Below are 26,879 nucleotides of genomic sequence, written 5' to 3' on the forward strand. Positions count from 1 at the left end.
CTCATTCTTTAACATTCAAATGATTCAGAGGAAGTCATACCCTGATAAAACATGCACTAATATTTCAAAGTTTTAAGTCATTATCTCAAATAATTAAGAATAAAGGTGAAGGTGTATAACCCGACTCAGGTTCTCGATGCCAATGTAACTTCACATGTAATGAATGCAACAATGAATGCTCTCTGTATGGTTTTAGTTGAGGGGCTCCATAGCTATGGGATACACACCACACGCAAAATAAAAATAAAAAAAAAAAAACATCTGATTAAATTAAAGAGGCCACAGATCACAAAGCACTAAAACCTTTAGTTTCAGGAGCTTTGAATGTTCAAAATATAAGCTATAAAAAATTGAACAATTGAGCATCAAAAACAAAAAAAAATAAATAATAATCTGCCAATAAGCAAACAATAGCTTCAAAGGGTTAGCAAAATTGACTTCTTTCAAGTAATGTCTCACTGATATTTTAACCAGTGCTTTCCATCTAAAACTTGAAAATAAGGTTGTTGGTAGTTAGCATGTAACAACCTTATTTGGTGCCACTTTAATGAAATCACTCTATACCTAGTTTTGGCATCTTTTTATGGCTGGTTTGGTTTTATGTTGATTGGCTAGTTGCTAATTGTAAATATTAGCAACCCCCTTGTCATTTTTAAGTTAATGCTTCTTTATTGTTAAAACGTATATGTCACGCCTCTAACTGATTCTGATGGGCTGTACTTAGCAGCCTTTGCCACCAGTGTGAGTGTGTGTCATGAGTGAAAGTGACATGAGGTGTGTGCTTTGAGTAGTCTAAAGTTAGTTATTGGGCTGTTAGCCAGTTGCCGAATAGCTAGCAAGCATTTGTCCTGTTATTTGGAGTCAATATTATGACATAAAGTTGATCTCAATTAGGGGTGATACCATCTACGATGGTACCCGTATTTACAGTGCAGAGACGCAATGACGCCTCCTGCTGTGTACAAAACAACAATGGTGGAGAGTGAAAGTAGCATGGCAGTATCAACTTCGTCCTCACACAAGGATTTAGTGCCTAAAAGAAGAGCTACCTCAGTGATGTGGAGGTGGTTTAGCCGACTAAAGATCAGACACGCAGCAAAACACATCAAATGCAAAATGTGCCGGAAAACTATTACCACAAAGGATGGCAACACCTCAAACATGTTACACCACCTAAAGCTGAAACACACGACCAAATACATCCAGACTATGAAGACATGTGAGGAGGACGTGAAAGCTACGTTATTATTGGTGAAATTTTTTGCCTCTATGACTGCAGTTCCACAGATTTGGGCTCGTGCCAATTTATACAGGATGCGTCCTAGGTGAGCCACATGTTCCTGCAGGACTCCCACCCATGACAACGTACTTTCATGCAAGTTAATCAGTATGTAAAGCTCATCTGGCCCTCCCCAAACTTCAGCAGCTTCAGTCCATGCCTTCCCTTTTCTGTTGGTGTCCTTATAGAAAGAATGTGTTGTGTCATAGAGAATTCTGAAGTTTTTCACCTGCAAGATTAACTTTACCTCCTCTAAAACGTCAGATTTCCTCTGCATCTGACCTAATTACTACTTTAAGCTTGTGTAGTAGAAGTAAATGATTGGAAAAGTGTCTTCCATACTGTATGTGCAATAAAAATGTTATTCAGAAGCAGCAACCACTAATAATAAGTTGTTATGTTTTTTTCCCCATAAACATCACAAATTTCCCAAAAATATTGTGATATAGTTTTGAGGCTTTATCACCCACCCCTTGTCTCAATAATGCCGCTAATTAATTAAAGTAAAACGGCAGTGGTTGTCAAGTAAGAAAACAAAAGTGTTGGCATTTCGAGGCAACCAAACTTTATGACAGCAGGGAGACAGTTTAAGCCGTACAGTGTGTGTGCCTGCCTTGCGTGTGTGTGTCTGTCTCAATTCTCCTCTGAATTGCGGTTTCTGCATCTCCCTTTGATTTTCTGTCAGGTGAGTTTGTACTACAACTGAACATGAGCGAGACTCGAGAGAGACGGGAAAGGGAAAAGGAGAAGCTGAGCGTTAAGGACAGGGAGAGGGAGGGGGGTGAGGAGTGAAGGGAGAGTTAAAAAACAAAAAGGATGAGTGTGTAAAGGAATGCAGAGAAATGGAGAGGAAGATGAAAAGAGGGGAAAAGCATTCACACTGATAAAGAGAGGGAAACATAGTGATGGACACAGAGCTCCTGTGTGTTACATCAAAGCAGAGTAAAAGCATAAACATTACAGATTTCCAGTGGGAGGTTATCTAATGACTGACCCTCTGAATGAGCCTGTTACGCTTCCCCCTCATCGGCTTTGCTTTCTGTTTACCCATGTCTAATATCCCGATAATGTCCTCTCATGTTATTTGAGGTAGAGAGAAAAAATTTAGGCCAATTACAAATGAGCAGCAATCTACTAAGTGGTGTTGGTATTTTCTTTCTCATTAAGTCACAGTCAGAGGCCCTCTGAGGCTGTTCTCAGTGGGATAAACATACAGCTTTATGCTCCATGCCTTTCTTCATCATGTTCACTGAATCAAACGACTGAATTCTGGCTGAGGATGAGCTGTTTTAAGAAAAGAGAAACAATATTGATTTCAGTAAAAGCTCCAAGGCGGGTGAGATGAGAAAACAGGAAGGAAAGTCATCATATCTCCTTGGAAGAGGAGGAAATTTACCCAAACTATAGCGAACAATTTGTGGTAATTGAGTTTCCTTTTTATGTGATAGCTTTGGTCAAATAGGATTTGCTTACTCTGCAGCCTGTGTGTATTCTCTGTGAAAATAAGAGTTTGTTGCAGCAGAAAGTACAGAGGAGAGCCTTGTAAACATTAAGATGTGTTTCTGACTTGCTCCAGCACTAAAGACCCACATTTTCAAGATGACACACTTACTGTAAAATGACCTATATCTGGTAAATGAGATGCTTTCAATCTCACAAGGAAAGACCGTTTCTCCTTTTAGGGAGTGACGTGGTCTGTAATTTGGTGCAGGAACCATTCAAATCTGGCTTTGGAGAGCATAGTTTCAGCTTCCTATCAACAGTCAACTTTGATTTATTATAACAGGGTTTATGCATGATTTTTAAGTCTTTAAAGAATTGAATTAAATTTCTTCAAAAGAAGGCATCACTGAGATTGGCTCAGCCTGTAATATAATACAGAAAAGTAGCTTCTCTTGCCAATTCAGGGCTGTCAAGTGATGTTATACACATTCAAAGAGAATTAGATTGCTAAATAAGAGGCTGTTTTGTTCCTTTTTGGGTTTCACCAAAGACTATAAATGATCATCACTCATTGGTTTCTAAAGCTGTGTTCTGAAGCTTTTCGATGGAAATCACAACACTGAAAATGTGGACTCAACCTAACTTTTGCAGTGAAGTACAGGCATGCCTTCAGCTTTCTTTGTAGAAAAGAAAGAAAGCACAAAACACCAGGAGCCCGAACTTTATACAGGAAACACTTCACAGACAAAAAAAGCATGAACACATAATATGATTGTGATACACAAACTCACTGTTAAACAACCCAGGTGTATGGTGGCCCTGAAGGGCAATGGTAATATATATTTCAAAAGCACCAAAAAAAATTCAGAAGCACTAATACATCTCACAAACCACAAATATATATGTATATATATATGTATATATATGTATATATATATATATATATATATATATATATATATATATATATATATATATATATATATATATATATATATATATATATATAAACACACAAAAAAACAATTCAATGCATGCAAATAAAAATCATGGATCACAAATTTAAGTAACTGATCACAAAATAAATTTCACGAATCACAAAAATAAATAAATGTTACCCATCAAAAAATAAATTTCACCCATCCTAAATAAAATTTCACTGCTCAAGAAATAAATTTATTTTGTGAACGGTAAAATTTATTTTGTGATCAGTAAAATTTATTTTGTGATCGGTGAAATTTATTTGGCAATTGGTGAAATTTATTTTGTGATGGTAAAATTGATCTTGTGATCTGTGAAATTAATTTTTGATCAGTGAAATTTAATTGATGGATTCAACTTTTTTGAGATCGGTAAGATTGTAGAGATGTTTTTGCATTTTTGAAATATATTTTTTGTATTGTCAATTGTATTTGTCTATTTTGAAATATATTTGTGGTTTGTGAAATGTAGTAGTGCTTCTGAAATTTATTTTGCTCTTTTCAAATATTTTTTTTCCATTGCCCTTCAGGGCCACCGTACAGGAGGGCCAAATATAGACAACTCCTGACCAATACAAGCAGGTGTATCACAAGCACTTGAAGTCACAGCAAACCCTATCACTACTGCTAGATACAGCAGCTAGGATGCTATCTATAGTTCATTTCCAACACTTGTCTGAGTCTATGTTGTGTATTTTTATCCATAAGACATCACTCAGTACATTTACATACAGCCTGAAAAATCAGACGATGAGTTTAGTCAGTACAAGATCAGACTATTAGGATGCATTTAAACAGCTTAGTCAGGCTGAGAACAAACTAAGCGTAGCTCCATTGAGACATGTAGATTATGCAATTGCTATCAGGCCCACTGGATTCGACTGGACTAGGCAGGTCTCAGAAGGGTCTGCTGTTCAGTGTGAGCAAATTTCACCCTGAACAGAAAGTAGATGACCATGAGAAATAGGGTCACTGTGCTCCAACACAACAAACGCCATGCAATTTAATTAACAGGCATTGCATGTAAGACACATAAAGAGCAAATCTTTGGAGCTAGATCCCCAGCTGTGACCTTAGTCTGCATGCATGTAAAACTACCAACTGTTGTATTCTTTTGTGGAGTACCAGCAAAAATATTAAGTAAGGAATATGTAGTAAATGGGTGGTTATTCAAACTAGAAACCATACAAGGTGAGGAGGGCTCCCCTTTGTCTATGGTCAGAAACACTTCTATAGGAACCGTTTCTTGGCAACGAAGAGATGCACTCACTAGCTCTATTGCCTTTGTCTGGATTGCAGGACAGGATGTCGCTCCACTTTTTTCCACAAGTGTTGGTTTGTGCCCATCAGATCCTCTGGGTAATCACACATCTTTGCTAGTAACTGTCATGTCATGATGTCAAGACCAGCCTGAAGCAATATTTATACCAATTTCACAGATTGATTGTTATGACGTGTGTTCAGGTTATCCCTGAGTGTTGGTTTGGTGTCAACTGATAATTTTTTTGATTTACAGGTTCAGTGAAAAGAGGTCAAACATGTTCCCAAATACCTAGAAAAGAACAAGCTGAACAGTGAGGTGTCTGTAAGGTGTTTCAGTAGAAGAGTAAAAATGGGGAACAGGGGAGTGGAGAAAGGAGAGGGTAATAAGAAATGGCAGTTTGTGCAAAAGAATATGGGAAGAATGAGAGATGAGAAAACAGGGCAAGAGGAGGAGGAGACTCACGGAGCAAGATAGAGGAATTGCCCCCCAGGCACTCTTCAATTTTTGCCCCTATGATGGGAGCATATTTCCCCTGTGCTGTGGCCATCATCTCCCTCTCACCCACATTCAATCTTGCACTCTCTCAGGCTCTCACACCAGCATTTCCTCTCAGAGTTTTGTGCTGCATGTCTGCTATGTTTTCCTCCTCTATCGCTCTTCTCTCTTCCTCTTAGGGGATTGTCAGCCATTTTCACCAACGCCTAATCTCGTTTCCACAGCGTGCAAGTTTGTGCACTTGCATATCTTCAGTCCAAACAGATGAAAACATGGTGAAGGCCTCGAGGTGCCTCGCATTCTTTAGACTTTATGCAGTTATCTGTTATTTTTCACATTTCCTAGCTTTAATTTTATTTGGCCTCACTTGTTGTCTGCTGTGGGTCACCTTTGAAATGGCCCATCTTTTCCATCACCCTCGATTCTTTCTGGACCACAATGGGTTAGCCACGGTAGCCTGACTGTTGGAGCAGTGTGTGTGTGTGTCTGTGTGAGTGTGAGGACAGGCAGTGGAAATATTAAAATAGACCATTCATGGCTAAAAGCTGAGAAAAGCAAATCAGCCCTTCTGCCAGTTTCCCAGCATGCACGTCTCTCTGGCTTGCAAAGAAGTGAGTGCTCGCCAACAAACAGCTGAGCCAATGCTCTATTATTTCCTTACCCATATTTATACATTGTGCCATTGTCAGTCTCATTCTTCATTATGGGAGTGCAGAGCTCCAGTAGTTAATCACGTCTTTGAAGTCTACTGTACTGGCACATATGGACAGATTCCAGACTAATGAAAAGTTCTTCATTGTTTAACTACAAGTCTGTAAAGACTGTGCAGTTCATCCTCTGGTTATTTTAAATGAGTCGGCATATCTGCCCCTGACCGAGCTGTTTCCACATTCATTGTGTCTGCAGTCAAACAAAGCCAGTATTCAGGCACACAACCATCTGCCTTCCAGCGTTCCCCTATTTCAAGAGCTGCCAAGAATTTTGTCTCCTCCCCCGACAATTGTGTGTTGCTGTTTCCAGTTCTTGTGGCAAAGTACAACTCCATTTAAAGTAATAACAACAGTTTTTATTTTTCCAAATGAAAAGTTTGTTAACTTGGTAAATACTCTTTGCTGATGATCTATGCCACTGTCACGTTACATTAACAATGAAGCTACCAAAGAGCTAGTTAGCTTAGCCAAGCACTAGCGTGAAAACCAAAAGTAAAAACATGGCACTTAACTTGGATTGACATATTTCAGTAAGTTTGCACATTAAACTCCAACGTCATAACACACTTAAAGGGTCCGCAGGAATTTTAATTACATGTTTGTAATCACAACTTTAAAACTGGGCTCCTCTTCCTTGGCTCAGTGCCAGCGGCAGCACACACCAAATGCTTCTGACCGAGACTGCGTGATCACACTCACTAGACTAGCAACCCCCTGTAGCATTGTGTTTCTAGGTCGAAGAGACTTAAGAGCAGTGCACCTGACTTGGCATGTTAGCACAACATACCTACTAACAGGATAGAGTCAAGCTAGCTGTTGTTAGCATTTGAGCATAGATGGTGTAAAACTTTACATAACCTCTGTGACACTTTTTTGATCTGTTAAGCTCAATGTGGTAGGCTTCATATCAGCTGACTTAACCTTATTTTATTTAATCTAGAAACAGGCAGAGGTCTGCTTTAAGAAATATGTATGCCAGATACATAAATTAGTTGAAAAAAATTAACTTATGGTAAAACTGAATAAAATGATTTGTCAAAACTATTTTTTTTCTGGCATTCCTGTATCGGGATCATTTTTAACACCAAAGGTTACAGCTAAAGTCTAACAAGCATTGCAAAACCATGTGAACTGAATCCATATGCTCATCATGTCTTTCAGAAGAGACAGTGATTGTTAACTCACACAGTGGAGGAAATATCATACACACAAACTCAGACATGCATTTGAACACAGCACTATTAAGTTGGCATCACAAGCCTCCCACTCCCCACCTCACCTCATCATTTGCCTCAGAAAGCACCACCAAGTGAGGATTGGAGGCTGAATGACTTTGTGCGAAAGTTGCCTCTGTGTGCATTGCAGACAAGGCCCATCAGGGGTGTAAATAACCACCTTGAAATGGCAGTATGTCAGGGCCTTTGGACCAAAGCTAGCCGACTGCAAAACACAGCTTCATACAGCCACATTTTTTATTTTCCTCCTTTTCTCCCCAAAATCTAAAACTTAGATCTTTAGATCTTACAATATTGACTTAAAAGGAATTCGCCTTCTCGATTGCACCCTAAAGCTAACCAAATACTTCTAGTCTTCTATTCTGTTTCAATTTAAACTGACATTTTTTTGGCCATCCTGTCTCCAGACAGTCGAGAACACTGCTTTATAAAAGTATGTCTAAGTACTTTTAACTCAGCTGCTGAATTTCCAGTATTCCAGAGCAGTGAAACACACTTTGACCCACTGCTCACTGAGACGTCAGAGAGCAGGCAGACTCAGCTGTTAGCAAAGTGGGTCAGAGCAGCTGGCATGATCACATGAATATTTAAAATGAAAGAGCTCCAGACTGAAGCCTCTGTAACATCACGTTGATGCCAGGCAGTGTTTAAACAATGACAGCGTGTTGTACTGCTCCAACTCCCGACTGAGCGGCTTCTGAACATTTCTGCCTGCGCAGAGAGGCGAGGAAGGTTTTGTTTTTTTAAATGATTGAAAATATAGTCAAAAACAAAAAGATGTAGAGTATAGAAGGAGGGGTTGTAGAAAAGTCTGGAATTTTGAGGGGTAAAGAAGTGATTTACTCTAGTGCCTCAAATATCTAAAATATATTAAGAAGGAGAACACTGTCGAGTGACAGATCTGTAGAGACCCAATGATGAAGAATAGAAACACAATTTTCAATTAACTCAACACAGAAGTGCTGAGAGAGAGCCAGACGGACCGACAGCTCAGAAAAGAAACAACAGAAAACAAAGAAAAGAGGAAAGCAAAGGGAAGGAAAGACATGACTGCAGGATGGATCGAAGTAGGTCAGGAGGAGAGACTGAGAGGGAGACATGGAGAGACCTCTCTATCTCTTCAGCTGTGTCTGCGCAGAGATGGCTTTGAAGCATGCGCGCGCGCTCGGGAACGTGTGTGCACGTGTGACGCTGGGATTGACAGCTACTTGCCGGCAGCCTGCTCCAAAGCCATGAGTTCATAATAAACAGAACATGTTTTAATTCACTCCTGCAGGCGGAGAGGCTCTGCTCACTTTGCTGTGTATTTACAAACAGGACCACACACACGCACGGACACACTGCTGAGGATATTCATCTTCACTAATCATTTCATATCTATTCAGTTGAAGCAATAAGATGTTTTAATTAAAGTCTGAATCGTCTTTTTGAGCAAAGGAAATCTTTTGTGTTCTGTTTTTTGTTGCATTGATGGAAATAGGCCCTCACCTCGTGGCCTTGGGGTCGGCTATTCCCACGACAGAGGCTGATTGACATTTCTGAGCCACAGTTGCTAGGAGACACGCTGTCAACTGATGTGATTCGACTGAGTGTAGCCCTGTACAGCCGTCTGCTGCGGTGCCACGGCTGTCCAAAATCTGTCCACAGTGGGACGTTGACTTGGGAAGGCCCGTCGTCACGGCCACACCAATGACACAGCCGGCTGTGGGTGAGCTTCCTGGGTGGCGGCGCTCATTCAGCCAATCAAGCCAAACAGGCCACGCTCTATTTAATGATTATCCCAGCATCTGTCCCCTTTTCTCTCGTCCCTGTGTGGAAGCTGACGAACGTGAGCGAAAACACACTTCCAGGAGTTGAGAGCGTGCCACCCAGCAGAGCCGCTCGATTCCTACTCTCATCCTGTAATTTCATCTCAGTATAATCAAATCGAGAAATGAAGGGAAATACTCGAGTGCTTCATAAACAGGCTTTGTGTGTGTGATTCATTACATAGTTTGCAGAGAGCGATGTTATTAGAGTATGTGATTATTGCTGCAGCAATTAATGCCAGTACAATAAAATACATGATTACCTCATTTGAAACCTAATCTCTGCTTTCATCTTGTGCCGTTGGAAAGAAAAGCACTTAAAGCAACAGTTTATCCTGTTTCAGTTCTGTTTACTTTGACTCACCGCACACAGAGATAAGGTTTACACCGTTCCACATCCTTGCTTCAGCTTGGAAAGGTGTATTGATTTTTATTCCTGCATTTGTTTTCTTGGGATGATCCACTCCTTTCTTGCACTTTTATTCCTCGGAGGCTGCAGCAGTCAGTTGGCTCCTGCTCGGTCACCTGGATATTATGAATCATGTTGTGTAAAGCTGATATTCAAAAAGCGAATTATCTCTGTAATTGATCGCAAAGAGGTTCGTGAAAATGCTCGGGTGCATGCGGCCACTCTGTCTTCCCCACATTAGGATGCAGGTGATCAATAAAAACACTGTTTTCCTCCGCTGTAAATCATGTGAATGCTCAGAGGCTCCCTGCGGGGATTGAGAAGAAAGAAACAGACAACGAGGAGTGCTGGGCTGATGGATATGATGATAAAGGAGAGAGTGGAGGTGTGAAACAGGAAAGCAGGACAGAAACTGAGAAAACAGAGATAGAGAGAAGGAGAAGGCTAATATTCTTGATTTATCAGCACAACAGTTTTCGAGATGAATGAGAAAAGGAAGCCGTCTGTGGCTGCTTATTGCCACTTGCAGAATGAATGCTCACTATTACGTTGTTTGTCTGTGGTTAGGGTAAAAAATGAAGAGCAGAATCAATAAAAATGTTAATCAGAGTAAGAGAAAAACATTACTTTCACTTTTGTTTAGCTGGCCACTTGACAGAAGTGAGACAACAATCTGGACATGAGTCTTGAAATTCGATTAATTTTGCTGTGATTCATCTGAAAGCTGTACCGTGAATTTCCCTCCACTGCACCGCCCACCTTCAAGTCTCACATGTGGGAATAACAGAGCAGAGCCGTCACACTGGTTATTTACAGTGGAGCCTTATTCAGAATCAGAAAACATCTGCTTTGAGCAGTTTAAAACCACGAGTATAACTCAAGTGTCTTCTTGTGTATATCATTAAGCTTGAAGCCTCAGCTGCTATTGAGGAAACAGTGATGTGAGGAGTTCAGCATAACATAAGCATCAACACACATATCTGTGTGATGAGGGAAAAACGATGATTGCAAGAGTGCAATCAGTTATGTTTTCTTGGTTACAGCTACATGTCGACACATACTTATTTTCTTGAATGCTCTTGAGGGGTGATATTACACTTGGTAATTTTAAACAAAAATCGTCTCTTTCTCTTCTGCAAAACATGACTTTTTCAGACTTCCTTTTTTTAAAAACAGGTTAATTTGCATTCATCATTTCGTATACCTTTAACAGCTTATCCTGTTCAGGGTCCTGTTCAGGGTGGCTGGAGACCATCCCCACTGTCTTCAGGCAAGAGGCGGGGTTCACCCTGGACTGGTCGCTAGTCAATCACCAAGCTGACACACAGAGACAGACAACAGACAAGCACACTCATGCCTACGGGCAAATTAGAATCACAAATGAACCTGTTTGCATGTTTTTAGACTGGGAGGAAGCTGTTATTTCAGTGTATAAAATGTTTTCAAGTAAACGCAAGTGGCTAATCTTCTATCTCTACCAAATGAGGAGCTCAGATGTGAATTTTTCTTTGGCTCCTACAAAATCTTTTTAAAGGTAGGGTCTGCAGGAATTTCCATGATTTTTTTAGTAAACACAACATTCAAACTGGGCTCCTTCTCCTTGGCTCAGTGCCAGAGGCAGCGCACACCCACTGCCTCCAACCATGACTATGTGAACATACTCGCTAGCCCAGCAACCACCTGTAGCATCACGTTTCCACGTGGGGGAGACTCAATGGCCGTGCACCTGACTTGACATGTTAGCACAAGCTAACCATGGATATTTGGTTATTTGGCAAGTGCCCAAAAGCTTGTGAAAGCCGAGCCAAGCTTCACTATTGTTTAGGAAAAAGCTCTATTTGTCTGGCATTTTGTTTCACTTCGGTTGTTATTTTCTTCCTCTAATCCACGTCCATTATTGTAGATGCTCTGAGTAGTTCTGTCAACTCGCTATCAACATGCAAAATCACTTGCACACTGGGTTCGTTGGCTGATGTAACCATGTTTACTCTGCGCCCACAAACATCCTGATACAACCAAAACATCAACATACAGGTGGAAGAGGGGTTGAGGCAGACACAGACACCGACACACATGTATAGAGGCCCATAGGAGATGACTAAGCTGGATTATTCCTGTAAAAGTTGTAATTTTGTTTTTAGGAAAATCCTACCTTTAACAGAGAACAGATATTTTAAAAATATGTGTCTGTCTTAGTTTGTGAAGTCATTTCATTCAAATAAAGCAAAAAAAGCTGACATTGTTTAAAAGAAATAAAAAAATACAGATGTATGTCCTAAAACACTATTTTGTGCTTACAGGTGAGACCGGTGCAGCCCTGTCACGCCCACAGCGCCCCCTTTCGGCCCGGACGGCCCACCACGCCCCGGCGCCTATGAAAGGGTACCATGTCAGCCGTAGCATGTCCCAGCATTCCTCCGGTGGTGGCGGAGGAGGCCCCTGCCACTGCTCCCCTGAGGACTGTGACGGCCCAGGGAGGGACTACTACCAAGGTCATGATGGCCACTTCTACCCTCCAGGAGGTCCAGCTGAGGCGCTTGCACTGGAAAGGCATCATTCCCACTCCCACTCCCACAGCCACTCTGGAGGGGGAACCTTCCCCCGCTCCCATCCCAGCCAGCACCCACCTCTCCAGTCGTTTGATTCCTGTGAAGAGTGCCTGTCCACAGGCCACGGAGGGAAGATGCACCGCATTCCCCCAAACCTGATGGACCAGTTTGAGAAACAGGTGCCCTTTCATCCCGATGGCTTCCACACACTGCAGTACCAGCGCACCACCAGCGGGGGTGCTGAGCCTCGAAGTGAGAGCCCCTCACGTATCCGCCACCTGGTCAACTCAGTACAGCGCCTATTTGCTAAGTCCCATTCCTTGGAGGCTCCATCTAAACGGGAGTACAACGGCACAAGAGGGGGTGGGGACTACCGAGGAGAGAGGGGGGGAGGCCACAGGAGTGGAGGGGAGGACGGAGGAGGCCACTACTCAGGCCACCAGTCCCGCTCTACTAGGAGGAACAAGTCTCGAGAACGTAGCAAGAGCGGAGACTCTCGACACGAATCAGGGAGACGCCACCGCAGCAGGACAGCGGGCTGGTGGAGCTCTGACGACAACTTGGACAGTGACAGCAGCTTTCTTGTCAGTGGCGGCAGACGAGGGTACCCCAGTGGACATGAGAGCTTGGATGCGGCCATCCAGGAGCTCACCATGAAGAGGCCCAAGGATCGTGGTGGTGGGCCTTTGCCTGGGGAGTGCATGGCCTGTAACACGATGGCTCTGGCTGGGAGTGAGGGAGGAGGACACCATGGGCATCATGGCCACTCCATGAAAAGGAGCACCTGGTCAGCCATGACTGTGAGTCAGGCCAGGGAGGTGTACCCTTCAAGGGGAGGAAACTATGAGAAAGCCCTAGTGCCTGTGGAGAGTAAGATGAAGGAGAGGACCTTCCACTACCTACAGGTATGTGTTCACCTGCTTGTTACTAACACTGAGTGTTTGCTTGTGATCATTGGTTAATCAGGCTCTTTATGAACTGATGAGTTGTCAGCTTTGGCAAAAAGAGAAATCCTGCAAAGTGGCAGAGTATAAGGACATAAGAATGAGCACATGTTGTGTGATTGAGGTTATCCTTTCACCTTTCCTATCATGTTCGGATTTAGATTATTATTCCTTTAGAGTTTGATTCAATTTCAGTAGATGTAGTTTCTCAATGTGTGCGAGTACAAATATCAACCTCTCCCAATCATTCATTCATTCATTCATGACTTTTTTCTTCGTCATAGAATAAATTATTTGTAGTCAGCACAAAGGTTGTTGATTAACTAAAGACGATGGCTACATCTGTGGTGAGGCTGTCCTGTGCCATACTTAGTTTTTAACAACCATCGCACTACATTTTGACATACACTGCAGGATACCAGTGCTCCTTGTTAATTAAGTCTTCTTATTAATTCCAAACACCAAAAAAGAAAAGACAACAGAATACTACCTTTATAACTTTCATAATCTGCCATTGTGTTACACAGATTTTACTTTGGTGATAGTTGAATTAATATTCCGCGATCAAATGCTGAGTGCATGGGGTGGACAGGTTCATCATGATGTGGAATTTAAGTTTCATTTTCGTTTGATTCGTCATCAAGACCCGAACGATGTGTTGTTTACAACCTAGTCTACTAATCTCCTTATCACCGTAATTGTCTGCCTAATGGAGAGTCAGATGTAAACGATTGTGAGTGTGAGAAAAAAAAGGGAGAAGAAGGAGAAGGCTGTCCGCCGTACGTGTTTTGAGAACCCTTCCAGAGGGAGTTTATTGAAGCGTAGGAAGTATAGTTTGTTAAACTCTTGACACTGCCATTTACATATAAGACATAAAGTTGTTCATATGCTGTGTCTGGTTGCACTGCCATGTTCCAACTTGATCAAAGCAACATGTAACCAGCACACACACAGAGGAGTGTGATGTTCACTCTGCAAACATTAGCCACGTTGGTCACACTCATTTGACAGGGTTTAGCCATACTGAATAAATTTTGCTCAGTTTTGACTGTTTCCAGGATGTTTTTCTCCCTCTAGACTTTGCTACTCAGCTGGTATTTAAATCTAATTTCAATAACTAGAATATGTCTTTCTTCCACCCCTAATCTGCATATCAATGTGCTAGCATCAGACCCTAGGGGCAGCAATGCTTCAGAGTACATGTTTGAATGTACCAATGATGAAAAAGAGCTCCAGTGTGTGTGGTTAACATCTGTGGTTAAACCCTTAATGTTTGCATGATGGAAAATGTTTACCCACAAAAACGAAAAGGTAAGATGATAAATTAAATAGAAAATGTGTGAGATTGTACAGACAGCTGCATCTATCAGTCCATGTGCAGGTGTTTGGTACCTTGTTGAGTCACTAAGAACTCTTCATAGCAGAAAAATAATGATGTGAAACGTAAAATCAAACACAATCAGCCCAGGTTTAGAAATTAAACATCCACCCGAGAGAGCTCATTGACTGAACGATGAAATGTCCATGCTGCTTTGATTTTTGAAAAAATGTTTTTTTGGTAACTTTCACACCTCTATAGCCTTTGAAAGATTTAAAAGTTGAAAACTATAAATCCCCCTCACAGAGATTTTTACCCACTGTCCTCAGCAGACTGCATCCTTCTTCTTCTCACCATTGTGTGCCTAAAAATCCAACAGCTGGATTTTCTGGTCTTCCCTCCTCTTATTTAGACATAGATTCTTTAATAGGAAGAGCCAGAGGCTGTTTTTGTGTACCAACAAAATCAGCTGAAAGAGCACACACATAGAAACACACCCGCACGAACCTCCAGCTGTGCAGAGGTGGAGCTGTCACGCAGGCTGTGTTTCTACGGAAACAGCAGGTAGCCACAGGAGTCCCTGGTGTTTTTCCAACTCTCATCCTTTAGACACAGCTGAGGTCTGCTGATAGAAGAGACTGAGGGAGCACGGTTGTGTGAGAGTGTGTGAGAGTGTATGTGTTTTTTTAAACGACAACGCCCGCACAATTTGCCTCAGTGCCTGAGGCTACCATCACTTTCACACCTCAGGACACGAAAATAAACTTGCCCAGTGCAGCTTTTGTTATGTTCCCCGGTGTCACTTGCAGTTTTTGTATGAAGGGGGGGAGATAGCATGTCGAGTGAATTTTGTGCTGAGGTTCGATGTGCTGCAGTCAGCCGGATTGATCTCAGTTCAGAGCAAAGAGCTTCCTGTGGCTGCAGATACAGAGCTGCTCAGGTCAACACCACAGCTCTGAACCTTTGGACTCACAGAGGCACAGCCACCGATCCGAATCAACAGCTGCAAACTAAAGCTCTGTTCTCTGCTGGAATAACTGGACAAATACAGGCTGAGTCTTTAATAACTAGACAAAGCAGTCCTACTGGGAAACTGGGACGTTTTCAGCAAATTCCAACATATTCAGTCCCTCATCTGTTATCATCCCATGTAATTTGGGTAAATCTCTACAACTTCTATAAATTTGTCCCATGAGCATGAGCAGAAAGTTGCATAAACATCGGAGGATGTGGATGAATGTGTGTAATAACTCTGACACAGAGAAAAGTGGAACTTTGATGGATAGTTAGTAATCTATATCAAACCCTGCTGGCTGCTCACAAAGCCACTTCCTGTTGCCTTAAAGTGAGTCTGCTGACCAATCAGAGGCTCCGTAACAAATATGAGTCAGCGATGATCTCAAAGAGTGTTTGCACAGTGATATAGCTATCGTTTCTTTTTCTTACGAGTAGTTCAGACTAAACCAGGTGAATGTAATGGGTAACCAGCAGATTCTGATTTGCACATCTGTGCAGCATTGATTAAGCTAGTTTTTCAATCACTGTCAGTTCTTTTAGATTTTTACACTTTTTTGTGTAGACAGGAACATTGAAAGTGATGCCAGAAGTCAAACAGCTTGTTCAATAGATCGCTTCATTGGAGCGTTTTCTCAGTGGCTCACAGTTGATGACTAACATGTTGCATTAAAGGAAAAAAAACACAGCTTTGAAAGCATGAAACTGTTTTGAAAAGTTGCCCTGAAATCACACATCTTGAGCTGGACTGATGTGGTACTTTTAACAGTTGGTTTTAAAGCAGCTTCAAATAATTCCCCACCAACAAACCACCTCTGTGAGAAGGTGGTCCCTGAAGAGAAAGGAAATATGACACAGCTTTGCATTTCTGTTCAGCTCTTTTTCACTTTTGTCATTTTAATACTTAGTCTAATGACAATCTGATTAGTTAATCTGGACTACCTGTTGACATTGATGTTAGAGGTGTCCCAGTCCGATGTTGATATAGGACATTGGTCCGATATCAGCAAAAAAAAAAACAAGTATCGGATTATATCGTAATGTATCTAAAATCTCCGATATAAGTACTCCAATATAAGCAGTCCATTCCAGACTCCGCTCCTGCTGTTTTTATTTGATTTATTAAGGTTATTTTCTGGGTCTTCTAATTTATTCTTTATTTTATTTAATTACTAGTATATTCTTATGTTTAATGTTAAAATTTCTGTTAACCATTGGTTAATAATAAATGGGTCAGTTTTTCCTCATACCTACTGTTGCTGACTACTGTTCTTTGTTTGAATAATATCACTGAATCAAGCCTTTTCTAACATGACAGACATACTACAAAATAATTAATAAAAGTATGCATGTTTAATGCTGATATCGTATCGGATTAATATCGCTGTTGGCCAATACTCAATGCTGCAGTATCGGTATCGTATCGGAAGTGAAAATGTAATATCGGGACATCCCTAATTGATGTACCATGTTAGCTGCTAGCCTGTGGATAAAAAGGGAGGATTCAATGACGAAGAGACAGATACTTCAATGAGCCTTGGAAACAAGGACTTTAAAAGGAGGGTTAACATCAGTAATAAATCCAGCAGGCGACAAACTGAAACAAATTGTACCAAATGTCTTAAGTTAGGATGCAAGAACCTCTTTAGACTCCATATTACTACTTTTTTTGTTTGGTGACTCGGGTTTTATGTTTGGTTGTACCATGTAGACTTAAGGGTCATTTCAATAAGTATTCAATCTACAGTATGAAATACCAACAGCGGCACTGAGTGGTAAGTTAGCCAAGTACAACAAAAGTTAATTTGGCAGTACTCTGTTATTGTGCACATGAAATCTCTCCTCTAGTGTTAAAAAACAGCAGGAGTACAGATCAAAGTCTTCATATGTGACTAATGAACGTAATTTCAGAGAACAAGTTGCTGACATTAAATAGCCTGTAAAACTCTCTGATTCATCCTCCAAATTTTTCCATCATTCAATAAGATGCGCTGTGAAAACCAGTCTAAAAATATGAGGCAATGTGGAAGTGCTAAAATTTGTTGTTTCGTGAGTGTGTGCTTGAGGCTGGCTCTGGAAGAACTGAAAGTCACATACACACCAAACCAAAAACACTGGTTTCATACCAGAAATAAACATATTTATAGCCTGGTACGAAAAATGTCTACTATCTGAATCATTCATCTCACTATCGGTGCACACTGTGCGGTGGAGAATTTGTTCTTACTCAGCAGTTTAGGGGATATTATGATCACATGTTCGTCCAATCAGAGGCATAGCTCAGCTCACGACGTACACCTTATAGCTGTTATTGTGGAGACCCAAAGCCCACCCAAATTCCAATATGCGCCATCCAATTTGCTTCATAACCCTCTTTCTGAAATGGCTGGCGTCAGAGAGACTATGTCCATTTATCTAAATCTATGTTATACACCCACTTGAGAGCTGGGTCTGAGATTTCAGTGGAGCTTATGCTTACATTAACCTGACACGACTGACGAACAGTTTCATATAACCGCGACGGAAACATTTCACTAGTCCATCTGGGTAGCAGCTCTTCCGATTTGTTTTCAGAGGCGGGACTTTAAAAAAAATCAGCAGCTGGTGATTGGATGACTGTTCTGATTAACACACTCACCACGGACCAGTCCACATCAAGCCACTGTATGACGTAGCTTATGTGAGCCGATGCTTCTAAGAAACAATAGATGAACAACTACTGAATCACGAGCTGTGAAAAAGGCATTAGACGACAGCTTCCCTTTTTATAAATTTGTTTTAAGAATCAAAGGAACGCTGACAAGTACGAAAGTCTGCTGACGTCACTTCTGCTCCTGCAGCTCCCGCCTCTCTTCCCTGATTGGGCCTGTCAGAATTTAGCTGAATGAAATCGTTGGCCATTGGAGCCTGGCAAGATGGACCTGCAGGAGTTCAGAAACTGAATCAGGCAGGTCTGTCTGCTCTGCAAGGTTATGCTTACATTGAGACTATGATGCAGCCCGAAAACCTTAGTTGACATCATCCTGAGTTACAAATTATTCTCAAACAACAACTAAAGGTAAAACTGGTGGAATTCATAAGTCCTGTAGGAACACTAAAGCTTGGCACCAAAGCTGATAGTTCACTTCATAAAACATGTCACATTTAGGTTTGAATTTATTTCAGGTGCTCAAACAACTTTTTACCCACTCTCATATTAGAATGTGAAAACGTTTTCAAGTTGTCTAAAATGGTCGTCTTGCAGAAAATATGAGCAGGCAGAGTTCTCACATCCCAAATATCTGAAGTCTAATCAGGACTACAGGATAGCACACACAAAAAATGGAGGAGATCCATTTTTTCCTTGACTGACTTCAAATTTTATCTTTATAAACAGCTTACAGCTTAAGCCTGCTCAGATTTGTTTTCAGTTCAGTCAAGGACACAAACAAAGTTTTCAAAGTTTGGGGCGCCCTGAAAGTCACAGACACAATGACTTTCATCACAGTGTCTGAAAGACGCTGTGATTCCCTGAAAGAGGAGCACATTGGAAATGTGGTGAATTTTTAAACGGGTTTACATATGACAAAGCTGTGCCTTTAAACAGGTTCAACCAGAGGCTAGCAGGCTACTGGTGGGTCAACGCTGTGTCATCATCGTGCACGTTTGCTGCACTACAGGGTGAAAAAAAGAGAAGCTGCTCAAAGCAAAAACAAACACAAGAAGAAGAAAGGGGCAAATCTTCACAGGTCTGAAGTGTTGTGGTCAGAGGCAGAGAAACATGCAAGGTTTCTTCCCCTGGTGTCAACCGCAATCACGATGTGCTGCATCAGAACCAAGCACTCTCTATTCCCTCAGCCTTTCCCTTCCCTCGGCCTGAGCCCGTTAGATAAGAACAGATAAAAAAGAGGAATATGAAGCCAGAGAGAAATGAAGACAGAAGCAGCGAGGGAGCCAGAGACAAAGATCGAGAGGGGAAAAGAGCAAGGTAGAGGGATGCAGAGATAGCAGAGCTAGCTCTGGGAGAGAACAGAGATAAAGGAAGTGATGGTAGCCGAGGGGCAAAGTGAGACGGGGAGAGAAAGAGCAGGAGGAGAAAATGAGCGAGATAGTAGAGGGCCATGGGGATCAGCAGATTAGGCTGAATCATCTTTTAAGTGATGACCTTAAAAACACACACTCAACTGGATGCTAAACCCCGGGGCTTTGACTGTGTTTGTGTGTGTGTGTGTGTCGGTGTGTGTAGGTGTTTTCATTTGGTTGCACGCTTGTGTGAGACTACACACTGCTCAGCATTTGCAAAAACGCTGTAAAGCTTTCATCATTACAGGAAAAGAAGTGGGATCAAATGGTGCACACACAAAGTGGAATAAACAAATATTTACATTTTGTACAGAATGCCAAACCACAAGGTTTCAGTGCTGCATCCAACTTTGAACTGTTTCCTCATCTGGCTTCATATTTCAAGCTGTACTTTTTCATAACAACACTGAATCCAGAGTCTGTGGAAGGACGTTGAATCCATAAGTCATTATCACTGAATTTAAAGGTTATTTGAGCCAAGGAATCATTACATAAAGCTCAATTAGACTGTCAGTGACCTGTTAAGGACTGCTGGACTAATTTAGCAATTAGCCCCCACACAGGTAGCAAAATATTAGCAACGAGTACACTGTTCAGCCATAACATTTTGACCGCTGGCTGGAAGCGAATAACATTAATTATCTCTGCACAATAGCATCTGTCAGTGGATGAGGTGTGTGAGGTAGGAAATGAGCAGTTTGTCCTCTGAGTCGATGGGTTGGGAGCAGGGAAATGGACCAGTGATAAAATGAGAGGAAATTTGACAAACTGTGAGAGGTTCAGGTTCAGGGGATCTCGAAAACTGTTCCTCTTAGTGGGTGCTCATCTCTCCGCTGCATATCTGTAGACGACTCAAGCTGCCCATGCTAACCGCTGTCCGCCAACGAAATCCTCATAACAAATCTGAACCAGGAAGAAAATGGCCTGAGGAAACAAGACATTTTCAAAGTATTGACTTTACCTTCAAATACCCCAGATCTCAGTCAGATAATGCATCTATGAGATACGCAGGACAACTAAACCCAACCCACAGAGGCCTCACCTTGTTTCCTACAGGATTCAAGGAACCTGTTCACATCTTGATGCCAGATACGACAGCATGTCTTGGAGGACTCATGGAGTCTGTGTCTTGTCAGGGTCAAAACAACCCCAGAATTGAAATTTTAAAAGGACACAAAAGTTGTTGATGTTCATAAACCTAAAATAAATGCATAAATGCATAAAGATAGTGGAAGTCAAAGACAGAAGAGAGAGGAAGAATATAATCTGTGATACAAGGGCAAGAGGAGGAGCAATGCAAATTTTCTTAGACTCTTTTTTTGAGACATAATATACAGTTTTATATTTATTTATTTAAAGGGGCAGCACAACATTACAGTCCATCAAATTGTAACACAGTGCACCACAATAATGTCATCTGAACAAAAAGTGCTAAAAATTAAATAAAGTGTTGCTCAGCAATTCAAAATGTGATACCTGATGCAGCATCAGCTCTGGAGTACCAGTTTCCCCTGCTGTTATCATCACCTTAGACCAGTGGATCAACCCTACATACATGGTTTTATTCAGATTGCTTGATGTATGTTTCTACATGCACACTGTTAGCGATCTTTTTGTGCAGTATTTGTTGGAAGACGTGGAGCTGGAATCTCGTAACAGAATAAATTTCATTTTGTTAGAGGAAGAATGTGCTTTATAAGTGTACAGTAAGGCAGATGGTCATAGTGTTATAAGTGATCAGTGTATAATGATGTTCATTTATCAGGTTGTCAGAAAGAAATGCTTCAAACATTCATGTCATTTTCCTGACTGTTGATAACTCATTTGATTGTTTTTTTAATTGTTTTTTTTTTGCAAAGCTTTGTTTTTGTTTATGTTCAGGTTCAACACAAATGAGTTTTTTATGAATTTGTGAATTTCAAAAGATGTAATGAACTAGGGATGTCCGATACAGATCTTTTGACTACGGATCTGATTTTTTCATGATATGTTTTGCTGAAATCAATCCGATACCGATACAGTATGGTACTATACCTTTCTCTGTTAAATCCTGTACTCTGTTGGGTGATTCTGTTGTAAATGGCAATTCTTATTTGTTGTATTAAAGAGAGCCCCTGTTGGTTCCTCCTCGAGGAACACTCACTCACAAATGTTGAAAGATGCTGTTTTACTATCAGCACTTTCTGAACAGAAGTAGTTCCACACACACTGTTTGCAATGTTGTTTAATTTACAACAGCCATAAAGTGTGACGGTGCTAAAAACATGTGAAAACTGGATCAGTCCCGGTCACGCAACGAAATCTGATACTGTCCAATTCTCCAAAAAATAGCCACATCAGGCGCCGATACTCACCAGTGTATCAGATTAGAACATCCCTATAATGAACTAATTTGATCAAATCAGAACATACAACTCTACAAATCAGTCATCAGCAGCTTCATGTGTTGCTGTGTAAAATTTGAAATGATTATGACCCATTAAAAGTCTGATTATGAAAGCCCTCATGGGAACCTGTCCATATTTGTGTTTGTTTTATTTGCTCCTCATCGGTTTCCTGTGTTGTTGTCTTCTCGGCTTCTTACCTGGTTTGTGTTTCTGTGTTTCTGCTTTTGTTTTCTCATCAGACTCTCATCCATCTGCTCATTTGTCTCTCTGCTTTCTGCCCGCTGAAGTCACAACTAGTCTCTTCCTTCTTCTGTCACCCTTTGCATCTGTCTGCCTACAATTTGTCAGTCTGTCCTCTCTCCTGGTTCACCTGCTCTTTTTTTTGTGTATGTTGTTTTATTATTTGCTCTCTGTCTGTCGGCTTTTTGCTTACGCTGTTTTTCCTTCTCTGTGTCAGTGTTTCTCCAGCTGTCAGAGTTTCTCTCTTTCTGTAAGTCCCTTTGTCCCTTTCTCTCTTTCCTTTACCACACCCCTCATGAATGCATACATGTGCATGTGTGTGTGAGCGAGTGTGTGTGCGTGTGTGTGTGTGTGCACTCTCAGGGTGTTCATCAGCATGCTTGGCTATCTTTGCTGGTGTTTGCGCTACACCCGATGCACGTGTGCCATGACTGAATGTGTGATTCATCTTACTCCGTCTGTCTGAGGTATGAAATATTTTTCAAAGATGAAATATATTTCTGTTTTGAGAAGTCTGAATTAATCAGGGATATTGAGAGGAGGCTGCCATCGCTGCAGTGAAAACATCTTCAATATCCAAAAACTAATGAATCTCATTTTGATCTGTTTCTTTTTCCCTTAACGGTAGAAGTAGAAGAAGAATGCGAATGTATACGTTTAACAAAGTCAAATTGTGTTTAACCCATTAAAATCTGACGACAACCACGTCTGACCGTTATTACACATGGTTGTTCACTTACACTCACATAATTGTGTGAAGCAGCTGCAGAGTAATCCCCGCGGTGCTCCTCGTACTAACTCATGACTCTGCCAATGTTTGTGCGGATGTGATTGTGTTTCAGGTCCCGTCAGAAGACTGGGGCGGTGGGTACGGTGGTGGCAACGACAGCGGAGGGGAGATCCCGTGTCGCCGCATGCGGAGCGGCAGTTACATCAAAGCCATGGGTGATGATGACAGCGCTGACTCAGACACCAGCCCCAAAGCCTCGCCCAAGTCCACCCTGATCGCACAGAGGGACGCCTTCAGACGCTCTATCAGCATGGATCAAAGGTCAAACCTCACAAATTGAGCGTAACATTAATCCAGGCAGGCTGCAAAGTCAAGCTCAGCCCACAGTTCATCAGCTGACAGTTCAGCTGGTTACCTTCCACAAATTCAGTAGACAAATGTCAGACTGAGCGTATTAAGTTGCTTCAGTCTGCCTGTTCAACCTGCTTCCACTGCAAACCGCTCCACATCCCCCAGCTCCTCCTTTTATCCTCTGTCTGTGTCGTACAGTATGTCGTTGATGCCTTCTCTCTTGTTTCCCCAGGGGTCTTTGCTGCTGATCTTTCTGCTTTAACTTTTTAGATTTAGAAAAAAAAAAGAAAGGGGGGTTTGGTTTACCTGTCTTAGGCTTTGCATTTCCACGTATGCACGTTGAAGGGCAGAGATCCCCAGGAACAGAACCATGCTGCAGAATATAACTTATTTCATGTAGATAAAAATACTCTTTCCGAAAGAGGCCCGAGCTGTAGTGTAGTTCAGTTGGACAACTCACATTTCATTGCTCTAAAAGGCAGATTTTGTTGTGTTACGCATCTAAACTTTGGCCTCATATCTCCTAACAGTTTCATCTTGACGTGCAGTAATAAGATCATTCTGTAAACCCAACAGTCAGAGCATGCAGGTTGGTGATGTGGTGGTGGGGGGACTGGAGGTTAGAACACTTTTACAGGGCAGCAGTGGTTATGGCAGAGCAGAGGTAGAAAAGGGAAAGCTTAAACAGAATAACTAGGGGGATGTCACTTGATTGTAGGAATAATAAGTGTGAAGTCAGTTGCAAAAGATGCAGCTTTAAGAGCTGATGCTTTGTAGTAAATCAGAATATCCAACTCTTGTTGAGTGAGAGCTCCTTCTGTCACTCAGCTCTGCTCTCTGCAAAACTTTGTTTTGATTGACACAAGGGCTGCAACTAACGGTTATTTTAGTAATCAATTACTCTGACGATTATATTTATGATAAATCGATGAATCTGGAAAAAAAAGGATGAGAATGCATAATAGCAAAATTCGCAAAACCACGCATGCGTTGTTATTTTAGTTGATGACTACTGTTTGATTAATGATATATACAAAGAAACAACATGTTTGAACATAATTAAACTGACCAGATGCTAAATTTATCTTAAGTTTGACAAATGACATGAATGTATTGTCACTTAAAGAATCAACAGTTTGGGGAAAATAACAGAAAATATATTATGTCATCAGATTAAAAACTTATTGGGCCATAAAAGCAAATAAATAAAAATGTGTCCTAAATCTTTTCACCTGCAGGTCGGGGTGACAATTTAATAAAAAGACAAAACGAGTCTTGAAAGACATACCATGCATTTCACAACATATAAAAGGAGTGTATGTAAGATTTTGTAGCTCCTCACCACACTGTTGAGCTCCCCGGGTCGTCATCAATGAGCCCAACATGTTTGTGTTTTAAGGTCATTTTTGTGGGTTAACTTGGCGTGAAATACTCCAAAACTCAGGAATTTTTTGGGCCAACGTCTTTCCCCTGCTCTGCCATTATTCGCGTGTTTACTCGTTTCCCTCACCTGCCGACTCGGCTTCTCCTCCACCACGTTGATCTATTTACATGTGGCGTATACAGCCCCACAGCCTAGGTAATCTACACTCCAGTCCAGTAGATGGTGGTAATGTACCTTCAGCTAGTTGTAGACCACTAAATAATCTGTCAAAAAGGAAGAAGACAAACAAACAGTGCATCGATTATTGAAAAACATTGTCGATTTTTATTGATTTTATGGATTCGTCGTGCAGCCCTGCCTTCATTTCTTTATTCAGGCCTACTGTTAAAAAATTAAGTTTTGTCCACTCATTTTGGCTACATTGCATCCTCAGAAACACTTCCTAGTGAGGAAACCATAAAGCTCTTTAAAATATTACTTAACAGACTGAAATCAGTGCATTAACTGTTTTCTTCTTCATATTTTAATGAGAAAAGATAATACAATACCATATTTTGATTTTCCTTAAGAGGGCGCTAAAATCAACACAAATACAAAGTTCCTCACAAAAGCTTGAAGGAGCCCATTTGTTTTTGTTTTGGCTGACAGAGCTGGACACATGCGCTCATATTTACAACATATATTTTACGTCAGTGTTAATTTTAACATCTGTTTACTTTGAACACCATCAGTAAGTTAACTGTTTTGGTTGTGACTTTTTTTTTTTAACAAAACCAGCTTTTGAATGAACTCTACCCGTCATTTCTTCTTTCAGTCGTGGTGAATCAACCACTCTAGGTAAAATCATCAAACTCTTGGTATCAAGCACTTGTTTGTCCTCCATGAATGTTTTTTTCCCCAGCAATTCTAAATCATTATTTCATCACAGATGGCTTGCCTCTCAAATCAGCCAGTTGGGGAATGGGGGAAAAATGCTAATGATGTGTGATGCCCCTCTGAGTTAAAAATATTTTCCCCTTGACGTGTTTCAGATTGCGCCTGCAGTAACCTGAGGCACTCCAAGCAGCCAAAATGTGAGACGCCAAGGGCACAAAATCCTTCGCTTTCCCTTATCTCCTTACACGAAACAGCTGAGGAAGACTCTACCTCCAACTCCAGAAACTCCATATTTTCTATTTCCCAGAAAATCACGTTAGCAGCTGTGTCTGACAAACGCTTGGTGAAAGTGATGACATCATGGGGGTTATATTCTCATAAAGCCCACTGTGGACTCATGGAGGATATTATATAACTGTTTAAAGGCTGAATAGACTTACATAACATCGATGAAGCACCCCTCAGTAATATTCACATCATCATCAGAGCATTAATATTGATTTATTTCCCAACACTGACATCAGACTGCACTCTCATGGTTCTTGGTTACTGATTTGATGGTGCAAAGATCAGCAGTGGGTGCCTTTATGATGGAGACCTCTGGGAGTGTTATTGGATATGTTAATGTCGTTTCTTTTAAGGAAACATGGAGAAAACATTTTGCAAAAATTTCAAATAACACAAAGAAATGATCATCATGATAAGAGTCCATCCAGTTTTTTCCTTCTGCAACACTTCAGATGAGTCCAGCTGGCAGAAAACATGACTCAGTGATACTGAATGTGAGAGTCATTGTTAACCAAATGGTGCAACGTGTGTTTCTGACTGATATAAGCATAAGTTTGTTACACAAAAAAAGGATGGCTAAAGATTTGTACACCTGAAAATAGCAAGTAAGAGAGAAGAAAGTGTCATTGTGATCATATATATAAGCTGTGGCAGTTACAGTAAAGGCTGATTTTGTGTGTTGTGCTTGTATTTCAGGTACTCTTGTAAGCAGTGTACAGACTCCTACCCTAACAGCCGCACTACACCCAAAACCCACACCCGCTCCCGTAGCTACACGCGCTCCCTGACCAGCTCACAGGTAACACGATGTTACTGCAGTTTTGTTTGTTATGCAGTTCCCGCAGCATCATGTCCCACTGTAACCTTCTCTGTCCTCCTCCAGCTGGGCGACACGCTGAACCGTCAGTTTGAGGCGGTCTGTGAGACCATGTTCGGAGAGGTGGAGTCTCAAGCGGTGGAGGCTCTGGATCTTCCGGGCGTTTTTCGCACTCGCAGCCACAGCTACGTCCGCGCCATCCAGGCCGGCTGCTCCCAGGACGATGACTGCCTCTCTGTGTTCTCCATGTCTGGCCCCCAGGGAAGCATCAAGAGCGGGGCTGGTGAGTGTGTGTG

General features: G+C 41.4%; 1 protein-coding gene across 5 annotated transcripts in view; it reads left to right on the forward strand.

Annotated features, from left to right (window-relative positions):
- dlgap3 (discs, large (Drosophila) homolog-associated protein 3) overlaps nucleotides 1-26,879 on the forward strand; it is a 208,292-nt gene that overhangs the window by 166,464 nt on the left and 14,949 nt on the right. For 4 of the 5 annotated variants that reach the window (XM_074686306.1, XM_074686304.1, XM_074686307.1 and 1 more), the window contains 5 exons: nucleotides 11,924-13,077; nucleotides 22,355-22,387; nucleotides 22,980-23,188; nucleotides 26,463-26,565; nucleotides 26,650-26,866. In XM_074686306.1, the coding sequence (XP_074542407.1) occupies nucleotides 11,998-13,077; nucleotides 22,355-22,387; nucleotides 22,980-23,188; nucleotides 26,463-26,565; nucleotides 26,650-26,866 (1,642 nt within the window). In that variant the 5' untranslated portion in view covers nucleotides 11,924-11,997. The remainder of the gene's footprint in view (nucleotides 1-11,923; nucleotides 13,078-22,354; nucleotides 22,388-22,979; nucleotides 23,189-26,462; nucleotides 26,566-26,649; nucleotides 26,867-26,879) is intronic. The other variant, XM_074686308.1, reaches the window with a different exon arrangement.

Source organism: Halichoeres trimaculatus, unplaced genomic scaffold (genome assembly GCF_033239565.1).
Source record: "Halichoeres trimaculatus isolate MK-OKI-2021-1 unplaced genomic scaffold, fHalTri1.1 fHalTri1_scaffold_14, whole genome shotgun sequence".
NCBI lineage: Eukaryota > Metazoa > Chordata > Actinopteri > Labriformes > Labridae > Halichoeres > Halichoeres trimaculatus.